The sequence below is a fragment of the Cricetulus griseus genome, chromosome 2 (genome assembly GCF_003668045.3).
Source record: "Cricetulus griseus strain 17A/GY chromosome 2, alternate assembly CriGri-PICRH-1.0, whole genome shotgun sequence".
Classification (NCBI taxonomy): Eukaryota; Metazoa; Chordata; class Mammalia; order Rodentia; family Cricetidae; genus Cricetulus; species Cricetulus griseus.
The window spans coordinates 264280-291111 of NC_048595.1; the positions used below are offsets into that span (position 1 = coordinate 264280).

The 26832-nt window shown below is 48.5% G+C and overlaps 1 protein-coding gene and 3 non-coding genes across 5 annotated transcripts; all 4 read left to right on the forward strand.

Moving 5' to 3' along the window:
- The first annotated feature begins 214 nt into the window (after positions 1-214).
- On the forward strand, positions 215-304 carry Mir200b (microRNA mir-200b). Its single transcript, NR_105168.1, has one exon. It is a non-coding gene; the product is annotated as a microRNA mir-200b (primary transcript).
- A 661-nt stretch (positions 305-965) lies between these two features.
- Positions 966-1051, forward strand: Mir200a (microRNA mir-200a). The gene has a single exon (NR_162735.1). It is a non-coding gene; the product is annotated as a microRNA mir-200a (primary transcript).
- Positions 1052-2007: 956 nt separating this feature from the next.
- Positions 2008-2097, forward strand: Mir429 (microRNA mir-429). Its single transcript, NR_105239.1, has one exon. It is a non-coding gene; the product is annotated as a microRNA mir-429 (primary transcript).
- A 5630-nt stretch (positions 2098-7727) lies between these two features.
- Positions 7728-21839, forward strand: Ttll10 (tubulin tyrosine ligase like 10). Of its 2 annotated transcripts, XM_035439316.1 has the most exons (13): positions 7728-7779; positions 7867-8070; positions 8721-8801; positions 8885-9017; positions 9162-9280; positions 9357-9483; positions 10828-10913; positions 11382-11553; positions 12506-12677; positions 13099-13239; positions 19392-19508; positions 19820-19913; positions 20901-21346. In XM_035439316.1, the coding sequence occupies exons 1-13, from the start codon at positions 7728-7730 to the stop codon at positions 21344-21346; spliced, it is 1944 nt and encodes a 647-aa protein (XP_035295207.1). The 2 variants fall into 2 exon arrangements, with proteins under 2 accessions (XP_035295207.1, XP_035295206.1); XM_035439315.1 differs by having other exon boundaries at positions 7728-8070; positions 20901-21839.
- Positions 21840-26832: the final 4993 nt, after the last annotated feature.

Consider the following 26832-nt stretch of genomic DNA (forward strand, 5'->3'; position numbering starts at 1 on the left):
ATTCTAGTTCAGGCTGTTGACCCCCCTATCATCTATATTTGGAGTTGGAAGGTGCTAAGGGTCAGCCCCTCTTTGTCGTCTAGAATGAAGGGCTTTCTACTATTGTCCTGGGGGTGCCCCACTTCTGCAGTGCTCTGGGAATTAAGATGTTAGGCATCTGGTCCCTGCCCATGGAATCTAGTCCTCTTCAACTCCCTGCCAGGCGGCCTCCATATCCAACTTGGGCAGCCGTGGCCATCTTACTGGGCAGCATTGGATAGTGTCTGATCTCTAATACTGCCTGGTAATGATGACGGCGGAGCCCTGCATGCAGCAATGGGGCCGCCTCCTGATCCCAGCTCTCAGGGGCTCTAGTTCCACACCTCATTTACCCTACCCAGGATAGGGCTATGGAGTAGAAAGTTAATCTTGGGCATGGGGGCTTTAAGGAGAGCTTTTCCTGACCAGGCACCTCTGAAAGGCTCTCTGTGTCCTGGGGTGAGGGGCTTACTACCACTGGGGGTGCCCTCTCCCAGTGCTCTGGGGATTATGACATTCAAATATCTAGGTCCTGACTACACCACCCAGGCAGGTGTTATCACCACACCTCGCAGGTGTGGGGTGGGTGGAACTAAAACAAAGCCTCTAAAGGACTAAGGCCCAGCCTGGGCTCAGAAGGCCTCATGTCAAAATTTGCATCACCCAGATCGGGGAGATGTGTACTGACCCCTAGTGGGGTTACTCAGACCTAGGATGCCTTCCCTTCCTGCGTCAAGTGGGTACTGACTGACCTGCAGACTAACAGCATCTCTAACATGGGTATTGAGCCAATGTGCCACAGTTCCTTGCTTTGGACAAAGCAGAAAGTATGTATGAGTCAGAGTCATCCTCTCTCTGCCAGCCTACCTGTTCATGGCACCTGGTTTCCACTGGGCCATATGGAAACCCACATATCTTACCCTGTATCTTCCTACCAAAGCTCATCTGGGCCTCTGTGGGCATCTTACCGGACAGTGCTGGATTTCTTGACTTGACTCTAACACTGTCTGGTAACGATGTTCAAAGGTGACCCACCACTCGCCGAAGACAGGCTGATGATGCACTTGTCCTAGCTCCTGGACTACAAATAGACCAAGGCTGAGGATGTGCTGGGCTTTCAGAGGGCCTGTCTTAGCTCTACAGCTCAGCAGTCAATGGGGGCTGGACTCTGCCCACGGTGGGAAGTCATCCTGGGGCAAGGGCTGGATTCACCATGCTAGAGGTCCTGGGGTAGAGGCAGCTTGTCACTTATGCCCACCTTTGCAAACTCCCCTACTGGCTAGATTTTGGGGTTCATTGATTCCTGTCAGAGTTGGTCAGGATGCTGGGCTAGACAAGGAGGCATGGTGGACAGCACTGTTTGCATAAGGACTCTTAACATCAGATGCCTGTGGTATTAGTGGGCAAGGGTGAGTCAGGAACCTGAGCCTGTATGCAGCACTGTGATGTCACCAGCTGTTTCCTAATTAAGGACAAGGAGTCTCCATTTCTCCCCAGTGGCTGTCCAGAGCAGGAACTTTGCCCCCAAATCAGAATCCAGGATTACCTCTTATCTTTCTTTATTTGAAGCCAGAGTACAGGACCAGTGAACCCCACCCAGCATGAGCCAAGGTACCTCTCCCTGGGGAGGGGGGTGGAGATGGGGGTCTGTCCCTGGCCTCATTGTTAGTCATTAACCTGAGCCATTCAGGAAACCAAAGAGGTGCTGTGATGAGCATTTGCCAAATAAGAACGAGAAGTGAACAGATGACTCCACTGGTGCACCCACAGATTTACACACTTGTGGATGAGGCTCTGGGCTAGAGCCTGGTAAGAAAGTCCTCAGAGTAACCTCAGGTCCTAGGAGGACCCAGCCAACCCCATAAGTGGCCCTTGGGCCAACTCTACAGAAAGGTGAAGGACCAGAGCAGGCAGGGAGTGCCCCCCACCCACCTTCCCTCCACAGGTATCGGATCAGGACTAACTGTCCAGATGGGGAGACCCTTGCACGGTACACTGCCTGCTGATGGATGTCTTACCAGACATGGTTAGATCTGGATGCTCTGTCTAATACTGTCTGGTAATGCCGTCCATCCATGGCCTTTTCACCGTTGGAGACGACATCCTCACCATTTCATAGACACTGAATAGAGGGCAAGGCCCTCTAGCACATTAGTACGACTGTCCTTCTAGTACAACTGTCCAGGGCTGGGCCCATCATGCCCTCATCCAAACAGACCACAACAGTCTGAGCCTATAGGCCCCCTGGGCCTGACTGCCTCTCTCTGACCCTGTGGTAGCTTTCTGTCACAGCCACAGCAGATATTGTATAACAAAGATGTGAGATCCCAAGGCCTCCAAGCCCATCATTTTCAAAAGCAGTCAGTGGGTTGTCACAGTGACACTGGCTCTCATAGCCCACTGGGTCCCACACTGAGGGACCTCAAGCTGTAATCAGCTGGCATCTGCAGATTCTACAGCCCTGTGTTGTCAACACTGGTATACAGCCAGAGGAGATCCAAAGCCTTGGTCCTCAGTCCCCTCTCCAACTCCTCAGGTCATGGGGCCAATGGAGAACAGAAACACTTCTAATCTCTGTGCCCAAACCCAGAGAGAAAAGGAAGACATATGGCTTTCAGGGATGGGGGTACTGCCCAGGTGCCAGATCAGGTGATAATGACACATATCCAGGGGATATGCAGAAGGCTGCATAGCCCTGCATTGTCAGCCTGCTCATGAGTCTTCTCTGCAGCCCATCTCCAACTTTTAGGATCAGAGAGCCCTGCTTCAACAAAATTCTGGATGGTGAATACCCCAAACTTAAAGACCCCATCCCTTAGCCCTGAGAATTTTCAAAAGGCTCTTTCTAGAACTGTCACTCCACAATAATTTCCAATTCTTATATCATTTGCTGTATGAGCAGCATGTATTTTGCTGTTATAAGAACTAGAACCGGCCCAGCGATGGTGGCGCACTCCTTTAATCCCAGCACTTGGGAGGCAGAGGCAGGCGGTTCTCTGTGAGTTTGAGGCCAGTCTGGTCTACAAAGTGAGTTCCAGGACAGCCAGGATTGTTACACAAAGAAACCCTGTCTGGAAAACAAAAACAAAAACAAACAAACAAAAAACAAAACCATGGGGCTGGAGAGATGGCTCAGTGGTTAAGAGCACTGACTGCTCTTCCAGAGGACCTTGGTTTCAATTCCCAGCACCCACATGGCAGCTGACAACTGTCTATAACTCCAGGATCCAACACCCTTATATAGGCAAAAATCTCAAATAAAAAAATAATAAAATAAAATAAATTAAAAAAATCAAAATCAAAAAACTAGAACTGAACCTCCTCTCTTCTCAGACCCAACATATAAGCCTAGATTCATGCAAACCTGAAGTTAGCCAATACAGCCTGAGACCAACACAGCCAAGCCCTGTCTCACCCACTGCCCTCAAGAAGGGACCCAACATGCTCTTACAGATTTCTTAGTACTGATCAGGCCAGTCTCTCCAGAGAGCCATTATATGCCGAATGGACTTCACCTCCTACAGAGGCCTGCTATGTTCCAAGTGAGTAACTGGACCCTGCTTTGGAGGTTCTTTCTATGTAGCTGAGGGGCTCATCTGCCCATTATGCTCCCTGTGATAGGCAGTCTCTTTATTGTCCTCTCTTTAAGCATTGTAAGAAAAAGGCAGGAAAAAAAATCTCTGTAAGACAATAAATTTTATGATTTGTGAAATTATACTTTGATCACTTCATTTTAACCATGCAAAACATTAACAAGCAGCCTTGCAAAGGACCAGGCTGAGGACACAGGGATTCTAATGGTCTGTGCTCGCAGCAGAGAGAAGACCTGCAGAAGAGAGACATAGGGCTCACTATACCCCACCATACACAAAGCTTGTTCTGGTAGGTAATATGTATGCCAAAATATACCAAGGTCAAGCGATCAATGAAAATGGGGCTTCTATCCCAGCCAAGAGTCAGCAATGGAGTGGGAAATGGATATTTGTTGTTTTGTGCAGGCACCAAGCCCCAGGGTTTCATGAATGTAAAGGAATCATTCTACCACTGAGCTAAATCCCTGGCCCCTGGAGTGAGAATTGGAAATGCCCTTCATACCCCTAGGGTCAGTAGTGACTGCTGGCTACCTGTCCAGAGCCTCTCCAGGATTGGATGTGTTACCTGCCCAGGCTGGGAGTCATAAGCTCCAGTAACTCAGTCTAGGGCTTAGTAGAAGTTCTATGTGCCCCAGTGCACCTGCAGTACTACCCTACTAATTAGGGCAGAGAGGTTTCTTGATCCAGCACTGGGTTGACCACAAAGACTCCCTGCCCCCAGCACAGCATAGAAGGGCAGGATCAGTGACAGTAAGCAGTCCCACAAATAGTGACAGCCCATGGGAGCACCCCTATTCCCTCAGGACTTGGCGCAGCTGAGAGATGATGCCCTGCCAGCCATGCCTAGCACAACTTCACTCCCCAGCAGCTTAAGACTGGGAAAGAGACGTCAAGGGAGGAGTCACTTAGTAAAGCCTAGGGGTGCACAGTCTCTAAGGTGATGATGGAGCCCCTTAGCATGGGCAGAAACACAAAGGAACCTGAAGGTGAGGAGGGCTAATGAGTAACCTAAAACAACAAAAGTTGTTTTCCAGAATTTCCAAAATACTACCAATGCCTCACCAAGGCCATTTGGGGGAGCCCTCATGCTTCCTCTTAGTTCACTAGTCCTGTGGCTTATGGCCATATACTGTTTTCTCTGCTTCCCTTTGACGAAGTCATCAGTCATTGGGTTTAGAGTCCACCTGGTTGATGCAAGATGATTCACCCAAGAGTCTAATTCAATCACATCTGTACAGACCTTTCTTAAAAAAAAAAAAAAAGTCATGTTCATGGGCTCCAGGACTCAAGATGTCCTCCTGTTTTTTGGAAGCACCATATAGTCCCTGTCAAACCTTGTGACCCTTACAAGGCTCTGAAAGATGACATGAGGTTCATACAGCTGGAATCTTGGGACCAAAAGTCCCAAGGACCTCAGTAGGAAATTACAAATTGGCAGTAAGAGCCACTTTGAGCCATGCTTGCTGTCAGATCCTATATTACTAGGTCTGGATTGGGGAGTCCCTGTGAACGCTCAGGGAGATCCTGGAAGAATTCATGAGAGGATGGCTCAGACATAGGGAGATGTCTATACAAGACTCCTACTTATTCTCAGTATCCCCCCAGCCACCTCAGACCAATTTGATCCCCATTCTCCACCTCTTGCTTTGCCCAGCTTCTGTGAGGCTGCCCTTAGCTCATACAGTGGCCCCTTTCACCATCCACTTAAAACTCTTGTTTACCTTGAGCAGCCGCTGAATCATAGTCCCCTGGTAATGGTTGCCTGGAGACAGTTGCCAGGTCACCACTGTTGTATCCCAGCAAAGGGTTCCTAAGACCTTGCAGAGCAGGTAAGAGAAGCTGGCTGGTCACTAGCTGAGGGTCCTGACCAGGGCTGAGTCTGAGTCTTTGCCCTCCTGTACCCCATTTTTGGCCCTTTCCAGAAGTAGACAAACAGGAGAGAGGACTGGGCAGAGACTGGGCAGCTCGGCTGACCTCAGCCTTCTGCTGAGGCCACTCTCTCTCCAAACCCCAGCGCTTCAGCCAAGAAAGGAATGTCTTGTGGGGTGGGGCTGGCACATGTGGGCAACCCAAGCTCTGAGGAGGGCTGGGATCCCTCAGGATGAGCTCTTTGCCTAGAGCCATGTCTGTTTCCCCAGAACTGACCCCTCAGAAGGGCCACCTCCTGAGATCCACAGAGAACGCATCCCCAGACAGTGAGCGCTGCTTGGGAGGCACCAGCCCTTCAAAAAATGTCAGCACCTTCTCAGAGCCCTGTGTTGCCAAACGTTGTGTCTGGAGAAAACTTCAGCAGAACACTGATGTGGTCATTTTCTTGGCCATCTTCTTCAGGTTTAAACGCATCTCCTGCACATTGTACCGGGGTGTGATTTCCTGCCGGTCTTTTTATCTGACCAGGTAAAAAGTTTATTTTAAATTTATTATAAAGACTTGAGGCTTCTGTCTAGCTCCTCACCTGGAGCTTTTCCTCAACTTTTATGTTACATCCCAAGACTCATGTGTCTACATGGTTTGCTCCATTATTGGACAGCTTGCTTTCTGAAATAGTAACTGAAACCTTTACTGTGGAACTTCCTTTCTGAATTCTGGGTCTCATCCTCAGAGAGACCCTGGAACACATTCACTAGACAGGAGCAGCAGCTGGCAGCATCCAGTCCTTCTTCTCTTGGGTAGATATATTCCTACTCACTAAGTTTTTTAATAAAGTTTTTGTCATTTTGTAGGGTTTTATTTGTTTTTTAATGTTTGAAAGAGGGTTTAATGTAGTTCAGGCTGGTTTTCAACTTTGTCAGGTTCCTGGAGTTGGCACTGCAATGTGTGCCCTCCTCAAAGGCTAGAGGGCTCTGGTTGGCCACAGGGAAAGCCCCCCCCCAACTCCAAATAGTCTGTCCAACTTCCTTCCTTTCCTCATCTCTCAAGAAGCTAATGTTGGGTCTCTGGGGTTTGTATTCAGTTTGATCCTTCTGGTGCTGAACAATTTCCTGGACTTAATTCTGACCTTTGTATTTCATGTTTAATTCCCATGGGTTCCTTCCTGTTCTGATAGAACCCAGTACTACTTTAGGATACAGATCTCTCCCACTCCAAACACATTCTAGAAGTGCACTTTTCATATCATTTCTATTCCACTTTCTTCTTCCTCTGTGTGTGTCCTCCTGTTCATCCCTAGGAGGCCTCCTAAGGTCTCCCTGGAGCCAGGTGGCCTCTTAGGCTGTGGACAGTACTGAACTCTGTTGTCTTAAGGTCCCATTTCCATAACAGAGCCTCTCAGACCTGCTTCTGGGTTCTGGAAACCCAGTGGAATGCACTAGGACCTTCCAGTGATTGTAGAATCACACACCCACACCTACAATCCTGCCCAATTTTAAAGCTCCTACCTCAGCCTCTTCCTGGGAGTCTTTTCTCAAAGGGAAGGGGTCTCCAGGCACTCCTAGATTCTTCCACACTTGCAGCCTACCCTCTACAGAAGTTATGAGCTTCTCATTCCAGGCTTTCTTCCCATTCTACAGAACTTTTTGGACTTTTTTTCTTCTCTTGTCAATTCAGTGGGGGGTGGAGTTGGTAGACATACATAATGCCTGAATGGTTTGACTTCTATGTGGTTGCTGTCCTTGACCTTTCTTTGCTGTCATTCAGTCTATCCACAGACCTGTTTTCCTCTTTAGAGCTGACCTGCTGCTATCCAGGGGCATCAGCTTGTCTTTCCCTCCCAGTCACAAGCCTCGGTGTGCTATCTCTCCCCTCACACCTGTCCAACAAACTGGGTTTATTTCCTTAATGTGAGGCACAAAGATTCATCTAGGAATAGTTTTTAAGTGCCCTGAAATGTTCTAAAGATAGCAAACAGAAAAATGGCAACATCCAGGGCAGGTGTGCTAGGGAAAGAATAGTAATGATGGCCATAGACATGTTGTGTTAGTAGGGCTGGGACTGAGCACCTGGGTAGCCAAAAACTTGTGGGACTTTTGTTTGGGGCTAGGAGTCTTTTTACCTTCAAGCCTGCAGATGGGTACCCTACCAACAGTAATGAGTGATGGGCACCCTCTTTGCAGCAGACACAGAGGCCACACTCGCCGAGGCAGAAGAAGACTCACCCGGCAGAGACGGGATGCAAAGATGGCCTTGCACCCACAGACCGAAAAGCCTCATGGCCATCACAGAGATGAAAGTGAGCCACAAGCTGAAGCCACAGCCCAGGATACAGGGAGGCGTCCTTCCCTGGGCAGGGTGGGCCCAGATGTCTGCCCCATTCGAGGGCTGGGATCTCAGGCTGCTCGAAGACCCCGAAGGGGTGTAGGGACTACATCTCCCTCAAGGGTTCCTCGCTCTGGAGCCCTCATGCCTGCAACACGAAGCCGTACAAGATTTATCCACTGCCGGGGTCAACCCCCTCGGACCCATGTCAGCTCCAAGAGACCCAAACGGTCCAGGATCCGTCGATGCCACACTCGGGTGCCAGGTGAATGCAGAATGACCCTGGGGCTGGTTCCACATACCCTCAAGTCAGGGCTTCCAGGGACAGCATCTCATAGGGAGGGGACTATGCCCAGCCAGTCAACCAGCCAGGCTCTGAGAAACTAGCAGGGGCCCCCACATACTAGGGACACTGTGCTCAAGAATCTGCAGGCTCTGCCTGCCCATGCCATCACAGTGGGCACTCCCTACCCAAACTCACTTAGAGCAGCCTCTCATCTCTCTGGTTGACCATAGACCCTTGGGTCACCCATGATGTCATCATAGACATTGTGACCCCTGCCCTCTGGAGACATCCCCACATCATGTCTGTAAGGGCTCCTGCCTCACACTCCAGTCCACTCCCTGCATGGAGCCTGCCCTGCTGGTAAGGAAAGTGGAGGTGGGGCCACCCTCTTCACCCCCATTGTAGTCTCTACACTACCTGGACTCTGCCCAATTTAAGGCTGGTGGAAACTGCCTCCTTTCTTGAGTACAATTACCCTCAGACACCCCCCAACCCTGATCAGGTCTGTATTGGGCTGAAGAGAGGTCCAGAGGGGCTGGGTTAGTTCCCAGCAGCTGCTGGCATTGGCTGGGCTCAGGCAGATAGGTGGGTACCTCTCCACTCCTCCACCTGACACCACTGGTCTCCAGGCTGGACCCATGAGAAACGGATGGGGAGCAGTGTCGAGGAGGGGCTCCGGCCTGAACTAAGCCGGCTGGACCAAGATGCAGGTGGGGCTTCTGGCAGCAGGGAGGGGCAGGAAAAACCTACTGAGCCAGAAACCCAAGGCTTCTTACCACCTACCTGCCCACAGACCTCCTGGAGGAAGAAGAAGCTGCCAGACTCCCTATGACCTCCTTGGAGGGGCTCTTCCTGGAAGGGGACAAGCAGCTCAGTCCTGGTCAGGGCCCTTTCTTTTACATCGGAGGTACCAACGGAGCTTCAATGTGAGTGGGGTTTGGGCAGCCCTGGCCTGCATTCCCACCCGTGAGCTGGACCTAGCCCAAAATGCTTCTGTAGGCAGCCACTCCTGCCCTGCCTTCCTCAGAGAACCCCAAGGCCCCCAGTTACTACTGCCTTCTACCCCACAGAATCAGCAACTACTGTGAGAGCAAGGGCTGGCAACGCACTCAGGACAGTCGCTGTGAGGACTACAAGCTAAAGTGGTGTGAGATCAAATCCAGGGACAACTACTGCAGCTTCCGGGAAGGTAGGGACAACCCTGAGGGGAGGCAATTCGGCACAGCTTCAAGGCACCACCCATATACCCCTCTTTTTTCTGCCAGGTCAGCAGTTGCTGTTCCAGCTCCCCAACAATAAGCTGCTTACTACCAAGATCGGGTTGCTCAGTGCCCTGCGGGAGCATGCACGCACTTTGAGTAAAGCCAGGCTGCTGCCCAGTACCCAAGCCAAGTGAGTCCACCCTGCCCAGCCCCAGAGGCACACCCACTTCTACCTCCCTGTTTCCTCAGGACCATTTTCCCCATTCCATAAACTCAGCACTCCTTCTGTAGCTCCCCAAAAACAACTCTCCTTCACATGTTTTACCCCCTCCCCACTGCTCTGTCAATCTGCCTCTACTCCAGCATATGCCCACCATCCTCTACCCAGATGTCTTTACTCTGTGCCCACAATAGCCACCCATGGATGTCCCTCAGTATTCATCCATTGCTCCCATATGCTTTGGCATCATTTTGCTTCTACTCCTTCTTATCCATCCAGCCATATCCATCCAGCTCCTCTAACCCTACTCCTCAGCCAAGCTGAACCACTCAATGGTTCACTGATTACTTGCCCAGCCATTTACTCACCCAAACATTTATTTAGAGATTTATCTACTTTTCCAACCAACTATCACCATCTATCACTCAAAGTAGCATCTAGAACATAGCTATCCATAACACCATCTAGACAGCTGTATATTCAGCTGTCCACTCCCTACTAACTTTGACCAGCAAGTCATCTGCCCACCCACCTTCATACCCATCTATATTCCCGATGCATACCCCACCCACATCTCCTAACATGCTGGAGGTAACTACTCAGACCAGGACTTATGTGCCTTTAGAATGCAGATTTGAAAAGGATGTATCAGCCCTTTTCCATAAGGAGTTTACATGGAACAACCCAGGATGCCTTGGGCCACAGAAGTAGCTGGGAGAGACCAGAACTGAGTATGATGTGTTGTTAGGTAAAAGGCAGTTTGGGAGCTCAGATACATACTATGTTTCTATGTCAAGCACAGTCTTGACATTGGAAACAAGTCCACATAGAAGAGAGTAATTGGGAGAGGGAAAGCAGGGAGGTGGTACAGAGGAGCCACAGTGGGTCTGGCAGCCAGAGGCTGGCTGCTGCAGAAAAGCTGAGATTATGAGACACATAAAAGAGTGTTCTGCCAGGTGGTGGTGGTGGTGGTGGTGGTGGCGGCGGCGCGGCGGCGGCGGCCGGCAGCAGCGGTGCACGCCTTTAATCCCAGCATTCAGGAGGCAGAGGCAGGTGGATCACTGTGAGTTCGAGACTACCTAGTTCCAGGACAGCCTCCAAAGCCACAGAGAAACCCTGTCTGGAAAAAAAAAAAAAGTGTTCTGCAAGGGCACAGTGTGAACAAAGGCCTTGCAAAGGCAATAGCTAAGAAGGCTGAGGGTACAACAGTGAATGCCCCTTCCAGCTAGCCGATAGGTCAGACTACCAGATCACTGGCAAAGTCAGAGGCAGAGGACAATCCTCCCCATGTCTTCACCTCCCCCCTTTCCCAAGGGTCCTGAAAATGGAAGAGTTTTTTCCAGAGACCTATCGGCTGGACATCAGGGACGAGAGACAGGCTTTCTTCACTCTATTTGATGGTGAGAGGCCCCTGGGTAGGGCTAGGCACACTAAGAGGGTAGACAAGATCAGGTTCGGACCCCAGCAGAGTGGGATGAGGGTTGGACAAGGCCAGACCTGGAAAAGGTGGACTAGTTCTTGAGAGGAAAAGTGAAGCCAGGGATTGGGACTTCATGGTATCTGGTATTGAGGGGTTGGAGAAAGAGGGCTGTGACCTTATTGGAGGTAGGGGTGTGGCAGGGCCATAACCAGATTATGGGTATGATCTAGGTGAGACAAAGGAACAGCCCACTAAACTGGGGCGAGGTAGTGAAATCAGGGTAGGACAAGGGTTGAAGCCAGTTGGGGTGGTTTGGAGTGGTCAGCTGATGGGAAGGGACAATGAAAGGGAAGGTCAAGGCTGAGGTATGGTCAGGGCCAGGGCAGGGTGAGGGATGGGAGGGGCAAGGAGTACTCAGGGCCAGAGGCTCAGGGGTTACTCCCTGCAGAAACCCAGATATGGATCTGCAAGCCCACGGCCTCCAACCAGGGAAAGGGCATCTTTCTGATCAGGAGCCATGAGGAGGTTGCTGCCCTTCAGGCCAAGACCCAGAGCATTGAGGACGACCCCATCTACCGCAAGATGCCCTTCCGTGCACCTCAGGCGCGGGTGGTGCAGAGGTGTGGGCATGGATGCCAGGAAGGGCCTGGGTCTCAGAAGGGATAATCCAGACCAGCTGGTGCCTGTGAATCCTGGTGACAGTCAGCAGTACTGCAGAGAAGCCCTTGGCCACACAGTCTGCAGCACCCAACCAACCTGCCTCAAGCAGCCCACATCTAGCCCTACAGCCTGTGCAGGGGGTGTCACATTTAGCTGGGGTGGCAGACAAGACTGCACCTAAACAAGGCTCTAGGGTGGGGGGACTCCTCAAGGAGGGCTTGTACCCTGTGTCCTCTATTCTGCAGCTGTCTTCCCTATTCTCCAGCCCAATCAGCCAGCTACAGTCTATCTGCAACCCAGAGCTGACCAATGGTCCATCTGCCTACAGTGGGGTCCAGCTCCTCAGTTACACATAGAACTAGGAGGGAAAAATCAGCTCACCCTTAGAAAGGTCCCAGTAGAGCCTTACCCTCTGGCAATATTTACCCTGTCTCTGACCACAGCTGCCATTTGATGTACCCTTCTCCTTCTGTAGCCCACCCCACCCCCACAAAACCACATGCTATTCCTACCTTAAGTCTTGAAGATCTGAAGTGTCTTATGTGGAATGCTCTCTCCCTTCCAAAGCCATTCACCATTCATGGTCCAATGTCAGCCTTCCTCCTCCAGACAGCCCCCCCACCCCCGCCACAGTGGCCCAATCTGCTCCCATAAACTTCCTAGTAAGAGCTGCACCTTAAGGTGACCAGAAACTTGCAGTGAATAAAGATTTGGTTATGAGGCCCTCTTCCCGGTTCCTCTGACCAGTTCAGACTCAGGAATGTCCTCTGAATGACCATGAACAGTGTTCAGCTAGTGGCCATGCTTGGGACAGGTGGGAGGCAATAAGGGAAATGGTCCTTGTGGGGATGACAGATCTGGGCCAGCTAGTCAAGCAACTCAGCCCCAGGTACCCCTTATGGTACCCCCTAGATACATTCAGAACCCGCTGCTGCTAGATGGGAAGAAGTTTGATGTGCGCTCCTACCTGCTCATTGCCTGTGCCGTGCCCTACATGGTCTTTTTCGGCCATGGCTATGCCCGCCTCACCCTCAGCTTGTATGACCCTCATTCCAGTGACCTCAGTGGTCACTTGACCAATCAGGTAAGAACCCCATATAGGAGAAGCCCTTTTCCTATAGGTGTGGATGAGCTCAGAGAAATACTCACATTGCTTGGGAACACAGAGGAAGGGTCTAGTTATAGACTGCCTGCCCAGACTTGGAAGTAGCCTTAGCAGCTTTTAACTACAGAGATTCAGGCGTCCTACAGAAGTACCTTAGAGCCTAAATCCTTGGATCAGCTGCCATTGATGTGCTGATCAAAGGCCCAATGGGAGAGTCTGGACAAGAGATCGTTTAGGGTCTGTGGGGATTTGCTGACTGGGAAGTTTTGAGGCATAAAGGAATATGCATGAGTATCTCATAGGCAGTTCTCATGGGAGATAGGAACAGAGCTTCTGTGAAGGTCAGAAGGTTAGGGTCAAGCCTTCAGAGGGTGACCTCCAGATTCTGCTTTTGCTGTAGTTCATGCAGAAGAAGAGTCCCCTGTACATGCTGCTGAAAGAGAGCACTGTGTGGAGCATGGAACACCTCAACCGATACATCAATGACAAGTTTAGGAAGACCAAGGGGCTCCCCAGAGATTGGGTCTTCACCACCTTTACGGTCAGTCTGGCTTTGAGTTGGAAATCTGTGTACATATTGCCCGTGGGATGGGCTAGACACATGGCTTTTCATGAGTCATTGGAGCATTTGTAGTTGTACTGAAGCCATGCCTAATTGCTCCAGGTGTAATTTTCAGAATCATGCTGAAGAGGTCAAAATCGGCACCCTTGTATTTCTTCTAATAATGAAGGAAAGGCTCACAAATCCCCTTCTCTCCCTAGTTTACTAAGTATTTTTTAAGGGTAGGATGCTGAGGTTCCTATACTGATTAAAATGATCATGTGTTGTTTTTCCTTCATTCTATTCATGTGTGTTGCATTGATTCCACTACTCTTACATTTCTGGAATAAATCCCAGGTGGTAGTAGTATATAATAATTTGAATATGTTTCTGAGTTTGCTTTTATTGTGTTTAAGTATTTTTGTGTCTGTACTCATAAGTAAAGCCAACCTATAACTTTTCTATTTAGTATTTTATCTGATTTTCATATGAAATGTATCATTTCCCTTTTATATAGAAAATGTCTTGACATTCTATTCTGGCTCATAGTTTTAGAGGTTTGAAGTCCATGATTAAATTGATACATGAAGTGAACAGGCTCTGCCACATTATCTCACTCCTGTGATAGTCTGCCCTGCTCAAATTTGAGAAACTGTAGATGGAAACCTCTGAAATTATGAAACAAAAATCTTTATTCTTTGAAGGTAATTGTCTAAGGTATTTGTTACAATGAGAAAAACAAAAACAAAAAATTGATACATCCTGTGAAACACCTGGACTTCCCTTTGTGGTAAGGTTTGTCATTATTAGCACTGCCTTACTACCACCCCCAGTCTCATTTGGTTGATATCTACTAAGATTTTCTATTAAAGCCAGGTGGTGGTGGTGCACGCCTTTGATCCCAGCACTCGGGAGGCAGAGGCAGGCAGATCTCGGTGAGTTCAAGGTTAGCCTGGTATAGGGAGGAGTTCCAGGACAGCCAGGGCTACACAGAGAAAAGATTTTCTATTCTTGTTTTTTTTTAGATTTTCTATTTAGTTAGTTTTTCCTAGGGAGTTTTCCTTAGTTATATAATGTGTTTGGTGTATATATATTTATAGTATTTTACTATGCTGGGCATGGTGGTGCACACCTTTAATCCCAACACATGGGAGGTAGAGGCAAACATCTTTGTGAGTTCAAAGCCAGTCTGGTCTATATAGTTTCAGGCCAATAAAAGTTACATAGTGAGGTCTACTTGGGGGTGTGGGAAGAGGGGAGGAAAGAGAAGTGGGAGAAAAAAGGAAGGAAGGAAGGAAGGAAGAAAGTGAGAAAGAAAGAAAGAAAGGAAGTGAGAAAGAAAAAGCCAGGAGCCAGGTGGGTAGCACAGTGCCTGTAATCCTACCATTTGGGAGGCAGTAGTATCAGGAGCTCAACATCATATTCAGCTACACAGCGAATTCAAAGATAACTTTGTCTATATGAAATCCTGACTCAAGCAAAACAAAATGTTGAGAGTCAGGGTTATGCTCAGTGGTAGAACATTTACCTAGTATGCTCATGCTTTGGGTTCCAACCCACCACCCAAAAAATTAATGAATGAAAACTTTTTATATGTGCTGTATCTTAAAAATGTTCTTTGGAGGCTGAGGAGATAGATCTTCAGTTAAGAGCACTTTATCTACCAGCATGAGTTAGAATCTCCAACATCCATATAAAAAAGCAATATGTGACTGTGCATGCCTGTAACCCCCGCACTGAAGAGTGGACACAGGTAGAGCCTAAGAGCTTTCTGGCTAGCCAGCCTAGCTGAAAGATGAGATTGTAGTTCAGTGAGAAACCCTGTGTCAAGGCAGTAAGACATAGAGTGATAAAGGAAGACATGCTAGGTCCAGCTCTGCTCTTTGGAAGATATGTACGGTTGTGCACTTCTGCACACTCACTTTGGAAGCATACACACAGGTGTGCACTTCTGCACACTCACATGCATACCACACACTGCACATTTGCACCATAACACACAGACAGGCACACATACACACACATGTTCCTGTGCATTTGAAAAGATCAGATAATCCACTGTTCATTAGAAGGTAAGGTCTGTGGAGTCTCACTCTGTAGACCAGGCTGGCCTCAAACTCAGAGATCTGCCTGCCTCTGCCTCCTGAGTGCTGGGATTAAAGGCATTGGCTTCTATCTTCTGTAGCTATTTATTTTCTGTGTCTCATATGCCTTCTTTTTTTTTTTTTTACTTCCTCAACTACTACCTCTTATTAGAGTAGATAATATGTTTTCTAGTGTCATTTTAATTGTAATTTTATTGTTTTCTTAGTGGTTGTATTTGGAATTACCATTAATATTTAGTTCAGATTAACATAAAGTTAGTGCAGATAAACATAAAGCTAATTTCAATATTCTATATCTTTGTTTTTGTTTTTCGAGACAGGGTTTCTTTGTGGCTTTGGAAACTGTTCTGGAACTCGCTCTTGTAGACCAGGCTGGTCTCGAGCTCACAGAGATCCACCTGCCTCTGCCTCCCGAGTGCTGGAATTAAAGGCATGCGCCACTACCACCTGGCTCACATGCTGTCTTATATTTAACATAGTCACCTTAACTACGGTTCTTTGTTTTATTTCTTCACATGAGTTCAAGTTACTATTGGAAGGACTACAGGACAGGCATACCTCTGTTTTTCCTTGTGTGGATATGTGTTTGTTTGATTGATTCTGAGACTGGGTCTCACCATGTAGACAAGGCCGGCCTCAAACTCACAGAGATCTGCCTGCCTCTGCTCTTGAGTACTGGGATTAAGGGCACGTACCACTACACCTGGCCTTATGTGAGAATGTCTTAATTTCTCCATTAAAAATATTTTAAATTTTTTATGTGTTTGAGTGCCTGCATGTACGTATGGGCACCATGTATGTGCCTGGTACTCATAGAGACTGGAAGAAGGCTTTGGATCCCTTAGAACTGGAGTTAGAAGAGATTATGAAACATGTTAGAAGAGATTATCAAACATGATGTGGACACTGGAAACCTATCTGGGGTCCTTTACAAGAACAGCAAGTACTCTTAACAGTTGATCCATTTCGCCAGTTCTTAATTTCTTTATTCTTGAAGTTTTATTTTGTTGGATAGAGAAATTCTTTTTACTCTGTGTGTGTGTGTGTGTGTGTGTGTGTGTGTGTGTGTGTGTGTGTGTATACGCTGTATATGTGGTGTCTGTACTGTAGCACATGCATGTGGAGACCTGTGGTAGGTGTCTTGTGTCCTTCCTTAATCACTCCCCACCTTTATTTTTTGAGACAGTGTCTCTTACTAAACCTGAAGTTCGCAATTAGGCTAAAATGGCTAGACCATGAGCTTCAGGGATCTGCCTGTTTCACCACCAAAGACCACGGTTATAGGCATGCAATTCCCATGCTTGACTATTTGTAAGGGTTCAATGGTACTGAATGCAGTCTGTGCTTGTACAGCTGGCACTTTACAAACTAAGCATTCTTTTCAGCCTCTACAGATAGAATTCTTGGTTGGCACCTTTTTCTTCCAGCATTTTGAATATGTCATTCCATTGCCTTTGGGCCTCATGATTTCTGGTGAGAAATTGACTATTAATTTTACTGAGTATCCCTTATATGCGATGAATTGCTTCTCTCTTGCTAATTTCAACCTTCTCTTTGTCTTTTTTATGATTTTGTGTGTGTGTGTGTGTGTTTGTGTATGTGTTCACATGTATGAATACATGTGTGCAATTTGGAGGCCAGAGGTCCACTTCAGATGTTGCTCCACAGGTGTCATCCTCACTTTTTAAGACTGAGCCATATCTTAATTGGCTTGAAGTTTACTGATTAGGCTAGGCCAGCAGACTTCAGGGATCTGTCTGTCTCTGCCTTCCCAGGGCAAGGATTGCAAATAAAGAGCCAACGCACCAATGTGCATGGGTTCTGGGGACAGAACTCAGGTCATGCTTGTGAGAATGTGCTTCGCTGATTAGGCTGTCTCCAAAGCCCCCTCTATCTCTTGAAAGTCTGCTTATGATGTGATAAATCTATTAATTTATCCTGCTTGGGCTTCATTGGACTATTTAAATTTAGAGATGAATGTTTTGCATCAAACTTAGGAAACTTTCTGCCATTTCTTACAATACGGTGTCCCTTTCCTTTCTTACAATACCGTGTCCCTTTCCTTTCTTTCTGATATTTAATATATCAGAAATATAATATAATCATATTGGTTCCCATCCCCAAACTTCTGAGGTTTTACTTTTTTTGTCTGCTTTTTATTTTCTTCAGAGTAGATAATTTCTTTTTTTTTCTTTTTCTTTTTTCTTTTTTTTCTTTTTTTTTTTGGTTTTTCGAGATAGGGTTTCTCTGTGGCTTTGGAGGCTGTCCTGGAACTAGCTCTTGTAGACCAAGCTGGTCTCGAACTTACAGAGATCCACCTGCCTCTGCCTCCCAAGTGCTGGAATTAAAGGCGTGCACCACCAACGCCCGGCAGAGTAGATAATTTCAAGTGATCTTTCAAATTAATTCAATTTCTGAACCCTTCCATTGATAGGAGAGCAAGGGATGGCGAAGAATCATGTGATCCTCCTGCTTTAGTTTGCTCAGTCTGAGACTATGTAACACCATACCCAGATCTCTGAGTATATATGGGTTAGGTGGTGGGGCACATGCCTTTAATCCCAGCACTCAGGAGGCAGAGACAGGTGGATCTCCCTGAGTTCGTGTCCAGTTTGGTCTACAAAGCGAGTTCCAGAACAGCCAGAGCTGTTAAATAGAGAAACCCTGTCTCAAAAAAATTATATATATATAATATGTATGGATGGTTTGCCTGCAAGTATGTCTGTATATCAAGTACATGCCTGATGCTGGCAGAGGCCAGATGAGAATGTCAGAACTGAAATTACAGATGGTTCTGTGCTGTGATGTAGGTGCTAGAAATTGAACCCAGGTCCTCTGGAAGAGCAAAGCAAACATTCTTAACCACTGAGCCATCTCTTAAGCTCTAAGATCTGTGTCTTTTCTTTTCCTTCCTTCCTTCTTTCCTTCCTTTCTTTCTAAAGAATTATAGACACTGTATTTTCTACTCCAGAAATTCTAGTCCATTCCCTTTTATACTTTCTATCTCTCTCTTTTTTAAATGTGTTTTGTTTTTCCAGACAGGGTTCCTCTGTGTAGCTTTGGCTGTCCTGGAACTCACTCTGTAGACCAGGCTGGCCTCAAACTCATAGAGATCCACCTGCCTCTGCCTCCTGAGTGCTGGGGTTAAAGGCATGTGCCGCTACAGCCCAGCTAAAATCTTAATTACATTAAAAAAAATATATTAGGGGGTACACATAGCATGACACATTTGTAGAGGTCAAAGGACAACATATGGGAGTCACTTCTCTTTCCACTATGTGGGCCCCAGAGGTCAAACTCATGTTATCAGACTTAGCACTGGACACCGCTACCCACTGACCATCTTAAGTGCCTCTATACATGCATGCCTGATGCTGGCAGAGGCCAGATGAGAATGTCAGAACTGGAGTTACAGATGGTTCTGTGCTGTGATGTAGGTGCTAGAAATTGAACCCAGTATCTCTTCATTGATAGTCTCTGTTTAGTGAGACATCACTGACCATCTTAAGGACCTCTATAATTTGCATCTCTTCTTTGATTGTCTCTGCTTGGTGAGACATCATCCTCAAATCTCCTTTGGTGTTTTCTAAAGAGGTCTTCCAACAAACCTTCAAATTTATGAAAACTAATAGCGGCAACTATTTGTAAAGTAAACAAGTCCTGTTATTTCCAAGACAGATATTTTTCAAGGTTTTCACTGAGCTGAAAAACATAGGGTGAAACCAACTAGGGCAACTTGAAGTGCTATAATGTTCTCTATTCTACCAGGATTTTATATGTTCTAGGTGTCTGTCTCTCTGCTGTGGGTTCTAATTTTCTTCACTTTTGTATCTCCTAGTACCTGCCTCACAGTAGAAGCCCCATGATTTTGTTGAATGAGTTTCTGACTGTGAGCCTGTGACTCTGAGCATGTGAAAGTGTGGGCAGTTACAGCTATGCAGGTGAGGGTGAGAGTGTAGGTGAGAGGTGTGACTGACTGTTCAGGCCTAGGAGATTTCATATGGGCCAACAGGCAACAGTCAGGATCTCTCTCTGCTTCACCCACAGAAGCGGATGCAGCAGATCATGGCCCACTGCTTCCTGGCTGTCAAGTCCAAACTGGAGTGCAAGCTGGGTTACTTTGATCTCATTGGCTGTGATTTCCTGATTGATGAGAACTTCAAGGTGCTGTCTTGGGAAGATGAGGTCTGGTAGGCTGGTACAAGGAGGTAGGGCCCATCTGTACATTGACCACATAAGCAGGCCCAATGGGTAGACTCAGCTCTAAGGTCAGATGTGTCCATAAAGCTCATCTCCTACTGGAACTGAGCAGCCTCACGAGCAGTCTTAACTCCTTGAGCAAACACAGGGAACAAAGCCCTGGAAAGATACAATCTGCCCAGAATCACATAGCTTAAATAGGGACCAGAGTCCTAGCTTCTTACTGGCCAACTGGGCTGTAGGTGGAAAGAGATGCTAACCACTGTCTGCCATAGGTATGGCTGCTGGAAATGAACTCCAACCCTGCCCTACATACCAATTGTGAAGTCCTGAAGGAGGTGATCCCTGGAGTGGTTATGGAGACCTTGGGTGAGCTCTGCACAGCCCCATGTCACAACTTTCCCATACACTTCTTTGTCCAGTTCTGGGTACTCCATCCTAGAGTACTTGCCTCCAAGTTCAGACAAGTCTGGTTTTCTTTTTTCTCCCCCTCCCCATGTTTTTTTTTTTTATTTGAATTAGAAACAAGATTGTTTTACATGTCAATCCCAGTTCCCTCTCCCTCCCCTCCTCCCCCCACCTACCCTCCCCCAACTAAAACCCTACCTATCACATATCCTTTCTGCTCCCCAGGGAGGGTGAGGCCTTCCATAGGGGTCATCAGAGTCTATCATATCCTTTGGGATAGGGCCTAGGCCCACCCCCATGTGTCTTGGCTCAGGGAGTATCCCTCTATATGGAATGGGCTCCCAAAATCCACACCTATGCTAGGGATAAGTACTGAACATAACAGGAGGTCCCGTAGATTTCCGAGGTCTCCTCACTGAAACCCATATTCCTGGTGTCTAGATCTGTCCCATGCTGGTTTCCCAGCTATCAGTCTGGGGACCAAGAGCTCCCCGTTGTTCAGGTCAGCTGTTTCTGTGGGTTTCACCAGCCTGGTCTGGACCCCTTTGCTCATCACTCGTCCTTCTCTGCAACTGGATTCCAGTTCAGTTCAGTGATAAGCTGTGGGTGTCTGCTTCTACTTCCACCAGCTGCTGGATGAAGGCTATAGGATGGCATCTACAAAGATGACACCAGCTAATAATCTAAGCAACAGAGGAGAGGCTACCTTAAATGCCCTCCCCTGATAATGAGATTGATGACTGAGTTATAAATGTGGTTTTCTAACACACCATAATCTTCATGGAAGCCAAGCCCTCTCTCTGCTCCAACTTCTCTGTCACCTGACCTACCTACGTCCAATCGCTTCCCGACCCCTTGCCTTCCTTGTTTCCAGACATGCTGGAGAAGTTGCCCTGCTCCAAAAAGCCGTCTTATCATTCACCTTGTCATTCCTCTGCCTCCCTACAGATCTAGCTCTTGAGACCTGCCAAAAGAGCTTGCATAGTCAGAAGATGCTGCCTCTGTTGTCACAGCGTCGCTTTGTGCTCCTTTACAACGGCGAGACTACGGATCTGTGGCCGCGAATGGGGGGCTCGCGCACCCTTACCCGCCTGCCTTTGCCGCCGCATCCCCGGCCCACCTGTGAGGTCGCATCCTCTGTGCTGTCCTCAGCACGTGCCACTGCAGACCGGACTGGAGCACGAAAGCCGGTGCCTTCCAGGGACGCTCCCACAGGCAGCTTCCGCAAGTCGCGGCTGCCTGACTCCAGCGGAGTATCCGGAGCGGAATCCGAGCCCTCTCTCTGTTCTGGGTCCCCAGAAAGCAGCAGGGACACGGCTGGGGAGCCCTCCCTGGGGCCGCCCGAGGAAGAGCGCGAGGAGGAACAGAGGAGTGCGAGCCACCGGGGCTCCTAGCCACCACAAGCATCCGGCGACCCTGCTCGCGGCAGTGCCCTCTCCAGGACCTATAAAAAGCTACTTTGTGACAAACGCGCGGCCTCCAGCAGCGGGTCCCACCTGGGCTCCCCAAGCCCTTCTGTCCCCCTCCTCTCCTTGATCCTCAGTTGTCCTTAGGGGAAGGAGAGGGAGCCGCATCCAGAATGGAAGTGCATCCTTCAGGAAGGGAAAAACTCCCGCTGACCTGTTTCTCCTTCTATGGTGCAGCCCACCAAATCCAGAGTCCCACTTGGGGCTGTTATTCATCCTGTAGGATCCTCCTGAAACCCACGGCCTTCATGACCTCTGCAGCCTGGCATTGGGATCCACCCACTCTTCAGTGGAGTCCCCGGGAAAAGGTCTGGGGTGCCCATGGAACTCTGGAAGCCCTACCCTATCCCACTGCTATTCTGGTGCAGTTCTGGGTGGGGTTCATTCTCATTCTGACCAACATCTTTCTTCTGGCTTTTCAGACACTATGTGGAACTCCACAGCCTACCGCCCCTGCTTCCCTACAAAGTCTCTGGAGTTTGTCAGGGATGAGAGGCACAGAGGAGTTGCTAAGACAGACAGTTCCCAGGAGGGATGGCACTAAACTGGCACTAGTGATTGTTGCAACACACACACACACACACACACACACACACACACACACACACACTCATGCTCTTAGTTAGTATGGGGGTTTGAAAGGAGAACTCTGACCACTTCGAATCTTACACCAAAGTGGCTAGGACCCTGCCTGTAAATCCCTCCAGCCAATCCCTGTACCCTCAAGTTACACCACTCCTGTAAAACTCCAAAGACCAACTTCCAGAAGGCCCTGCTCATCTTGAACACTCTCTTCCTCGCCCTTCCTCTGACCTTTAATTGATCCCAAACATCAGGCCTAGCTCCATCACATGTGGGAGAAGAGCCAGACCAGTCCCTGTTCTTTATTGGACAAAATCCCTCAGGAGGTAAGGAAAACTGCCTTACACAGTATTCTAAACTCTGGCTTGTCTACATTGCAATGTCCTGGCCACCAGTAGAGGGCTCTGTCAACTGCTGTATGCTCTGGTCAGCATATAGGGAGGTTCCATTCCAGGAACCCTGAGGCTCAGAGAGGTAAAGTGAGGCCCTCAGCTACCAAAGGAAATGATCATGGAGACGCTACTTGTGCTCATGAGCATCCTATATCCCTCTACACGCCCCACACACACAACCCTTCACCATTCAGACTGCCTTCTCCACCCCAGATGTTCTAGCCTACTCTCTTCCAAGTCTTGTCTTCCTGCTATAGCCTAAAGCACTGAGGTACGAGGTGCAGTATAAGTTCAATCTATGTGACCAAGTCCAGTGTCTCCTGTAGCAGTCTAGAAAAGAGCCTGTCCCTTTCAGTGGGTCTCTGGCCTATCTGCTCTAGCACCCACTAAAACTAGGAAAATGAAGAGCTTCTCCAGAGCCTAAGTGCCTACCTAGGTCTTAGTGAATCCACACCTGTTACTGGGGTCAGGGTCACTTTTTTTCTTTTTTCTTTTTGGTTTTTCAAGACAGGGTTTCTCTGTGGCTTTGGAGGCTGTCCTGGAACTAGCTTTGTAGACCAGGCTGGTCTCGAACTCACAGAGATCCACCTGCTTCTGCCTCCTGAGTGCTGGGATTAAAGGCGTGCGCCACCACCGCCCAGCCAGGGTCACATTTTTTGCTGGCATCCATGGTGCTACATTCTACATACCTGCCACTCCATTCTCAACTTGTGCTATCTCCAAGTGCTGTTTCCCATAGCCTCTCCCATGCCTCACAGTTCCCTGACCAAGTCAGAGCTGTGTTCCTCGATGGCATCGCTAATGTCATATTTCTGCTCTCAGCTGCCACATGGAGTTGCAGCCCTGCCCCCCCCCCAGGGGTGGGGGTGAGGAGTGTCTCATGTCAGCAGTGGTGACAAAGCTCTCAGAAGAGAGAAGCTTCCACTGCTGTTGTGGGGACATGGAACCTCTACTGAGACCATGATGTAACAAATACTTGTTGGTAGTAGCCTCTCCTACTCTGCCAACCACAGGCTCCCCAAGATCTTGGGCTGTCAATGAATAAAAAGGTTCAAAGACCTCCTGATGCTCACTCATCCCACAGGAGTGGTGAGTGATGGCTCCACAACCCCCCTCCAGGTCCTCCTCAACTCTTTACAGCCCACATGGAAGTCCCCCAGAGCCCTAAGTTTAGGAACTCATAAAGCTCCTGGCAGGGGGGAGGGGCTATGGAGCATCTGGCCAGATTCAAGGAATTCTCTAATATTCAAATAATGTGGCAGGACCTGGGCTTAAGGAGTTAAATGATGGCATCAAGACTGGGCTGGCCCTATAGAACAATCGATTGCCACTGGGTTTGGTCACCCAAGAACAGGGCTACTGACAGCTGAATGTGTCCTCCCACTTTTTTATATCACTCCTCCCTTATTCTAGGAGAGAATCCTGAGGCCCTGTTGTTAAGGGTGTCAATAGTTTCTTTCACCATCAGATGTTATGGGAAACTGAGTTGATCACAGCTCTGACCCAAGTACCCTCTACCTCCTGTTGTCCCTGCAGCCAGTACGGACCTTTACAACACACACACACTGCAGCCTCCCTCAGGTCAGGGTCTGAGGTTTTCTGAACACCTTAGTTTCAGTCAAACAATAGTGGAACTTCCTACATACCAACCCACTCTAATCCTTCCCCATTTAAGAAGGGGCCAGAATAGTCAGTGCCTGGTCTTCAGAAAAACATCCCAATTTATAGAGCTTCTTGGGAAGATGAGATAGGTAAGGGGTGAGTGTCTACGCTCTCTCCCCAATTCAGCTGCTTCCCATGGGGGCTAGTTGCTGCCTAAGGGGCAGTTCCTGAGATGTGAGTCCATCCCAGTAGAGGAAGACCTAGAGGCTGAGGTACAACATGGTCAGCTGGAACATACCTCAGTAGCTAGGGATAGTCATTACCCACCTGCCCCTCAAGGTCTCTGGACAGCTGTCTGGAGCCTGAAGTTGGGGGAGGGGTTGTCCAGTTGTAAAAAGGAAGAGACATCTCACTTGGCACAATACAGGCCCTTCTGTCAAGCTGGGGCATGTCTCACACTGAATAAAGAGGAGGTTCTCTCTCAGCAACTTGAAGGGTGGAGGCTGGGTAGGAGCCACTAGCTGTGGCCGGAAGCATTTCTGAGAACTGAGATGGCTCTGAGCCTTTATCTGAGACTGAAGAAAACTTAATGAAATCAAGGCGAAGGTGTGTGTGTGTGTGTGTGTGTGTGTGTGTGTGTGTGTGTGTGTGTGTGTGCGTGCGTGCTGTGGTTTTCCGGAAGAAATGGAGAGCAGCTACTATGGGGTAGGGGTTTCTGGGAATTGCAGTGAAATCTTCCTCCTGCTAGTCTAGGCCAAATAGAAACACACTTAGTTGTTGTGGCTACCAGACACTTCAGGTGGGCAAATGCCAGCTCTACTTCAGAAGGCAGGGTCTGGAGTGGTCTCTGCTAGGGTGCAGGAGGCCTCTGCAGCAAAGCCTATTTCAGCAGGTCCTCCTCTGCACATTTCTAGCACCCCTTGATTTCACACTGGCCTGCTTGCAGTCATGGGCACTGTCCCTACTTGACTACAAGCTCTCAGTCTTTGGGACCTGAACAAACTCTGCATAGCTCACAGTTCCCAGTGGAAATCCCCAGATCTAATAGGCTGGCACAGCTCACCTTATGCCCCTGAGGTAGACATGAGTGGAATTGGGGTGTTGCTGGCTGTGGGGCAAGGGTACAGTGTGGACTACAACATCCCTTACCCCACCCTGCAGAATCTCCCACCATCTCTGTATCACACCCATCAGTCACCCACAGGAGTTTCCAGCAGATAAGGCCTGTGGGTATCTGCACACGTCATGCTATTTGGGGATGTCCCAACCTGTGGCAGTTCCAGTGGAAGGCAGGACTGCCTATGGCTCAGAACCTAGGGGTGTGGTTTGATAAGCAAGCTGGGAGATGCCCCCAGACCTCACCTCCCTTTCCAAACAGACTCTGGACTTTGCAGCTTGTGCCTGACTCCTCACCCACCCAATAGGTGACAAAAGAGGCAGCTCCAGGCAGTGAGGGTGCTGGTACATCCCCAAGGGACTTCATGTGGCCCTGAGCTCTTTGAGTCTTATCCTAATGACCTCCACTTCCATGGCAATTTTTCTATCTCCACCTTCAGTCTCTCCCAGGAGCCTGTGTATTGATGGGACTGCTAGCACCAGAAGAGGCAGATTTATCCCCCAATCCCATTTACCTGCTATGAGATAATGATAAGACAGGAGGCACTAAGGGGAGGATGATCTGAGCAAGTAAGTGCCCAGATGTGCAGATGCCTTATGGGTGCTCAGGTCTGCCACTCCCTGGACGTCCATGCCAAGATGACCATATTGAATTCTTTTTTTATGATAAGGTCTCACTATATAGCTCTGGCTGTGCTGGAACTCACTCTGTAGACCAGGCTGGCCTCAAACTCCCTAGATCTACCCACCTCTGCCTCCTGAGTGCTGGGATTAAAGGCATGTGCCACTGCACCCTGCTCTTGTTGAATCTTTCTATGAGCAGCCTCTACAACTTCCAACAAGCAGGAAAGAGAATTTGCTGGGAGTGCCTCAGAGCCAAAACTATATTTCAGAGGATTTGCCTCATGCTGGAAAGTGCTCAGTATGGAAACTGACAAAAAGCCAGTTTAAGCAGTTAGGCCAAGGCAAATGTCCTAAAGTGCCATCAAAACTTCACAGGCATCCTGAAGGGCTTTCAAAGGGCAGTAGCCCAAAAACTACAGCTCATACATGACTGCCTAATATGGACCAGGCTGAGGGGAGGGGAAGTGGGTTGGACAAGAATTCAAGAGAGGGACTAGAGAGCTGGCTCAGCACCTGCTGCTCTCTCAGAAGACCTGGGTTCAGGTCCCAGCACCTACATGGTGGCTCACAACTACCCATGACTCCTGCTCCAGAGAGTTGCACATGATGCACAGAAACTTACAAAGATGAAGCAAAGAAGGCAGGTATTCAGTATAGATTACCACCTTCCAAGAGCCACCTCCTTAGTCTGATAGTCCCTACTCAGGGTCAGTGACTAAGATTAACCTTAGCTTGTGCCCCCACCACTACCACCAAGAGAGAGTGCTGAGAAAAGGCCTTGGATGTCCCTTCCCTTTAAAATTATTCAAGTTTTTATTACATTTATTCATGCATTCACATGTGCTTGTGTGTACATGCACAGGTCTGTGCCATAGCATACATGTGGAAGTCAGAGGACAACTTGTCAGGATTAACAGATTCTCCTATCCTGTAGTTCCCAGGGATCAAATTCAGGTCATCAGGCTAAGATATTTCACCAGACTGCCCTCTTGGTTTTATACCCTGGGAATGACCATAGGCATAGGATGACAAAGGGTGTCCTTAAATGCAGGCGTGGGTACCTTGCTTTCCTCTGTCCCTAGAACACAACCACTCAGG

What these genes read in the sequence shown, in the direction of transcription:
- Ttll10 (XM_035439315.1), top strand. Translation starts at nt 7,728, where the DNA reads ATGGCCTTGCACCCACAGACCGAAAAGCCTCATGGCCATCACAGAGAT. An exon ending in TTTCTTCACTCTATTTGATG is followed by an intron (nt 10,914 to 11,381) that starts GTGAGAGGCCCC and finishes TACTCCCTGCAG; the next exon opens with AAACCCAGATATGGATCTGC. An exon ending in TGATTGATGAGAACTTCAAG is followed by an intron (nt 19,509 to 19,819) that starts GTGCTGTCTTGG and finishes TGTCTGCCATAG; the next exon opens with GTATGGCTGCTGGAAATGAA.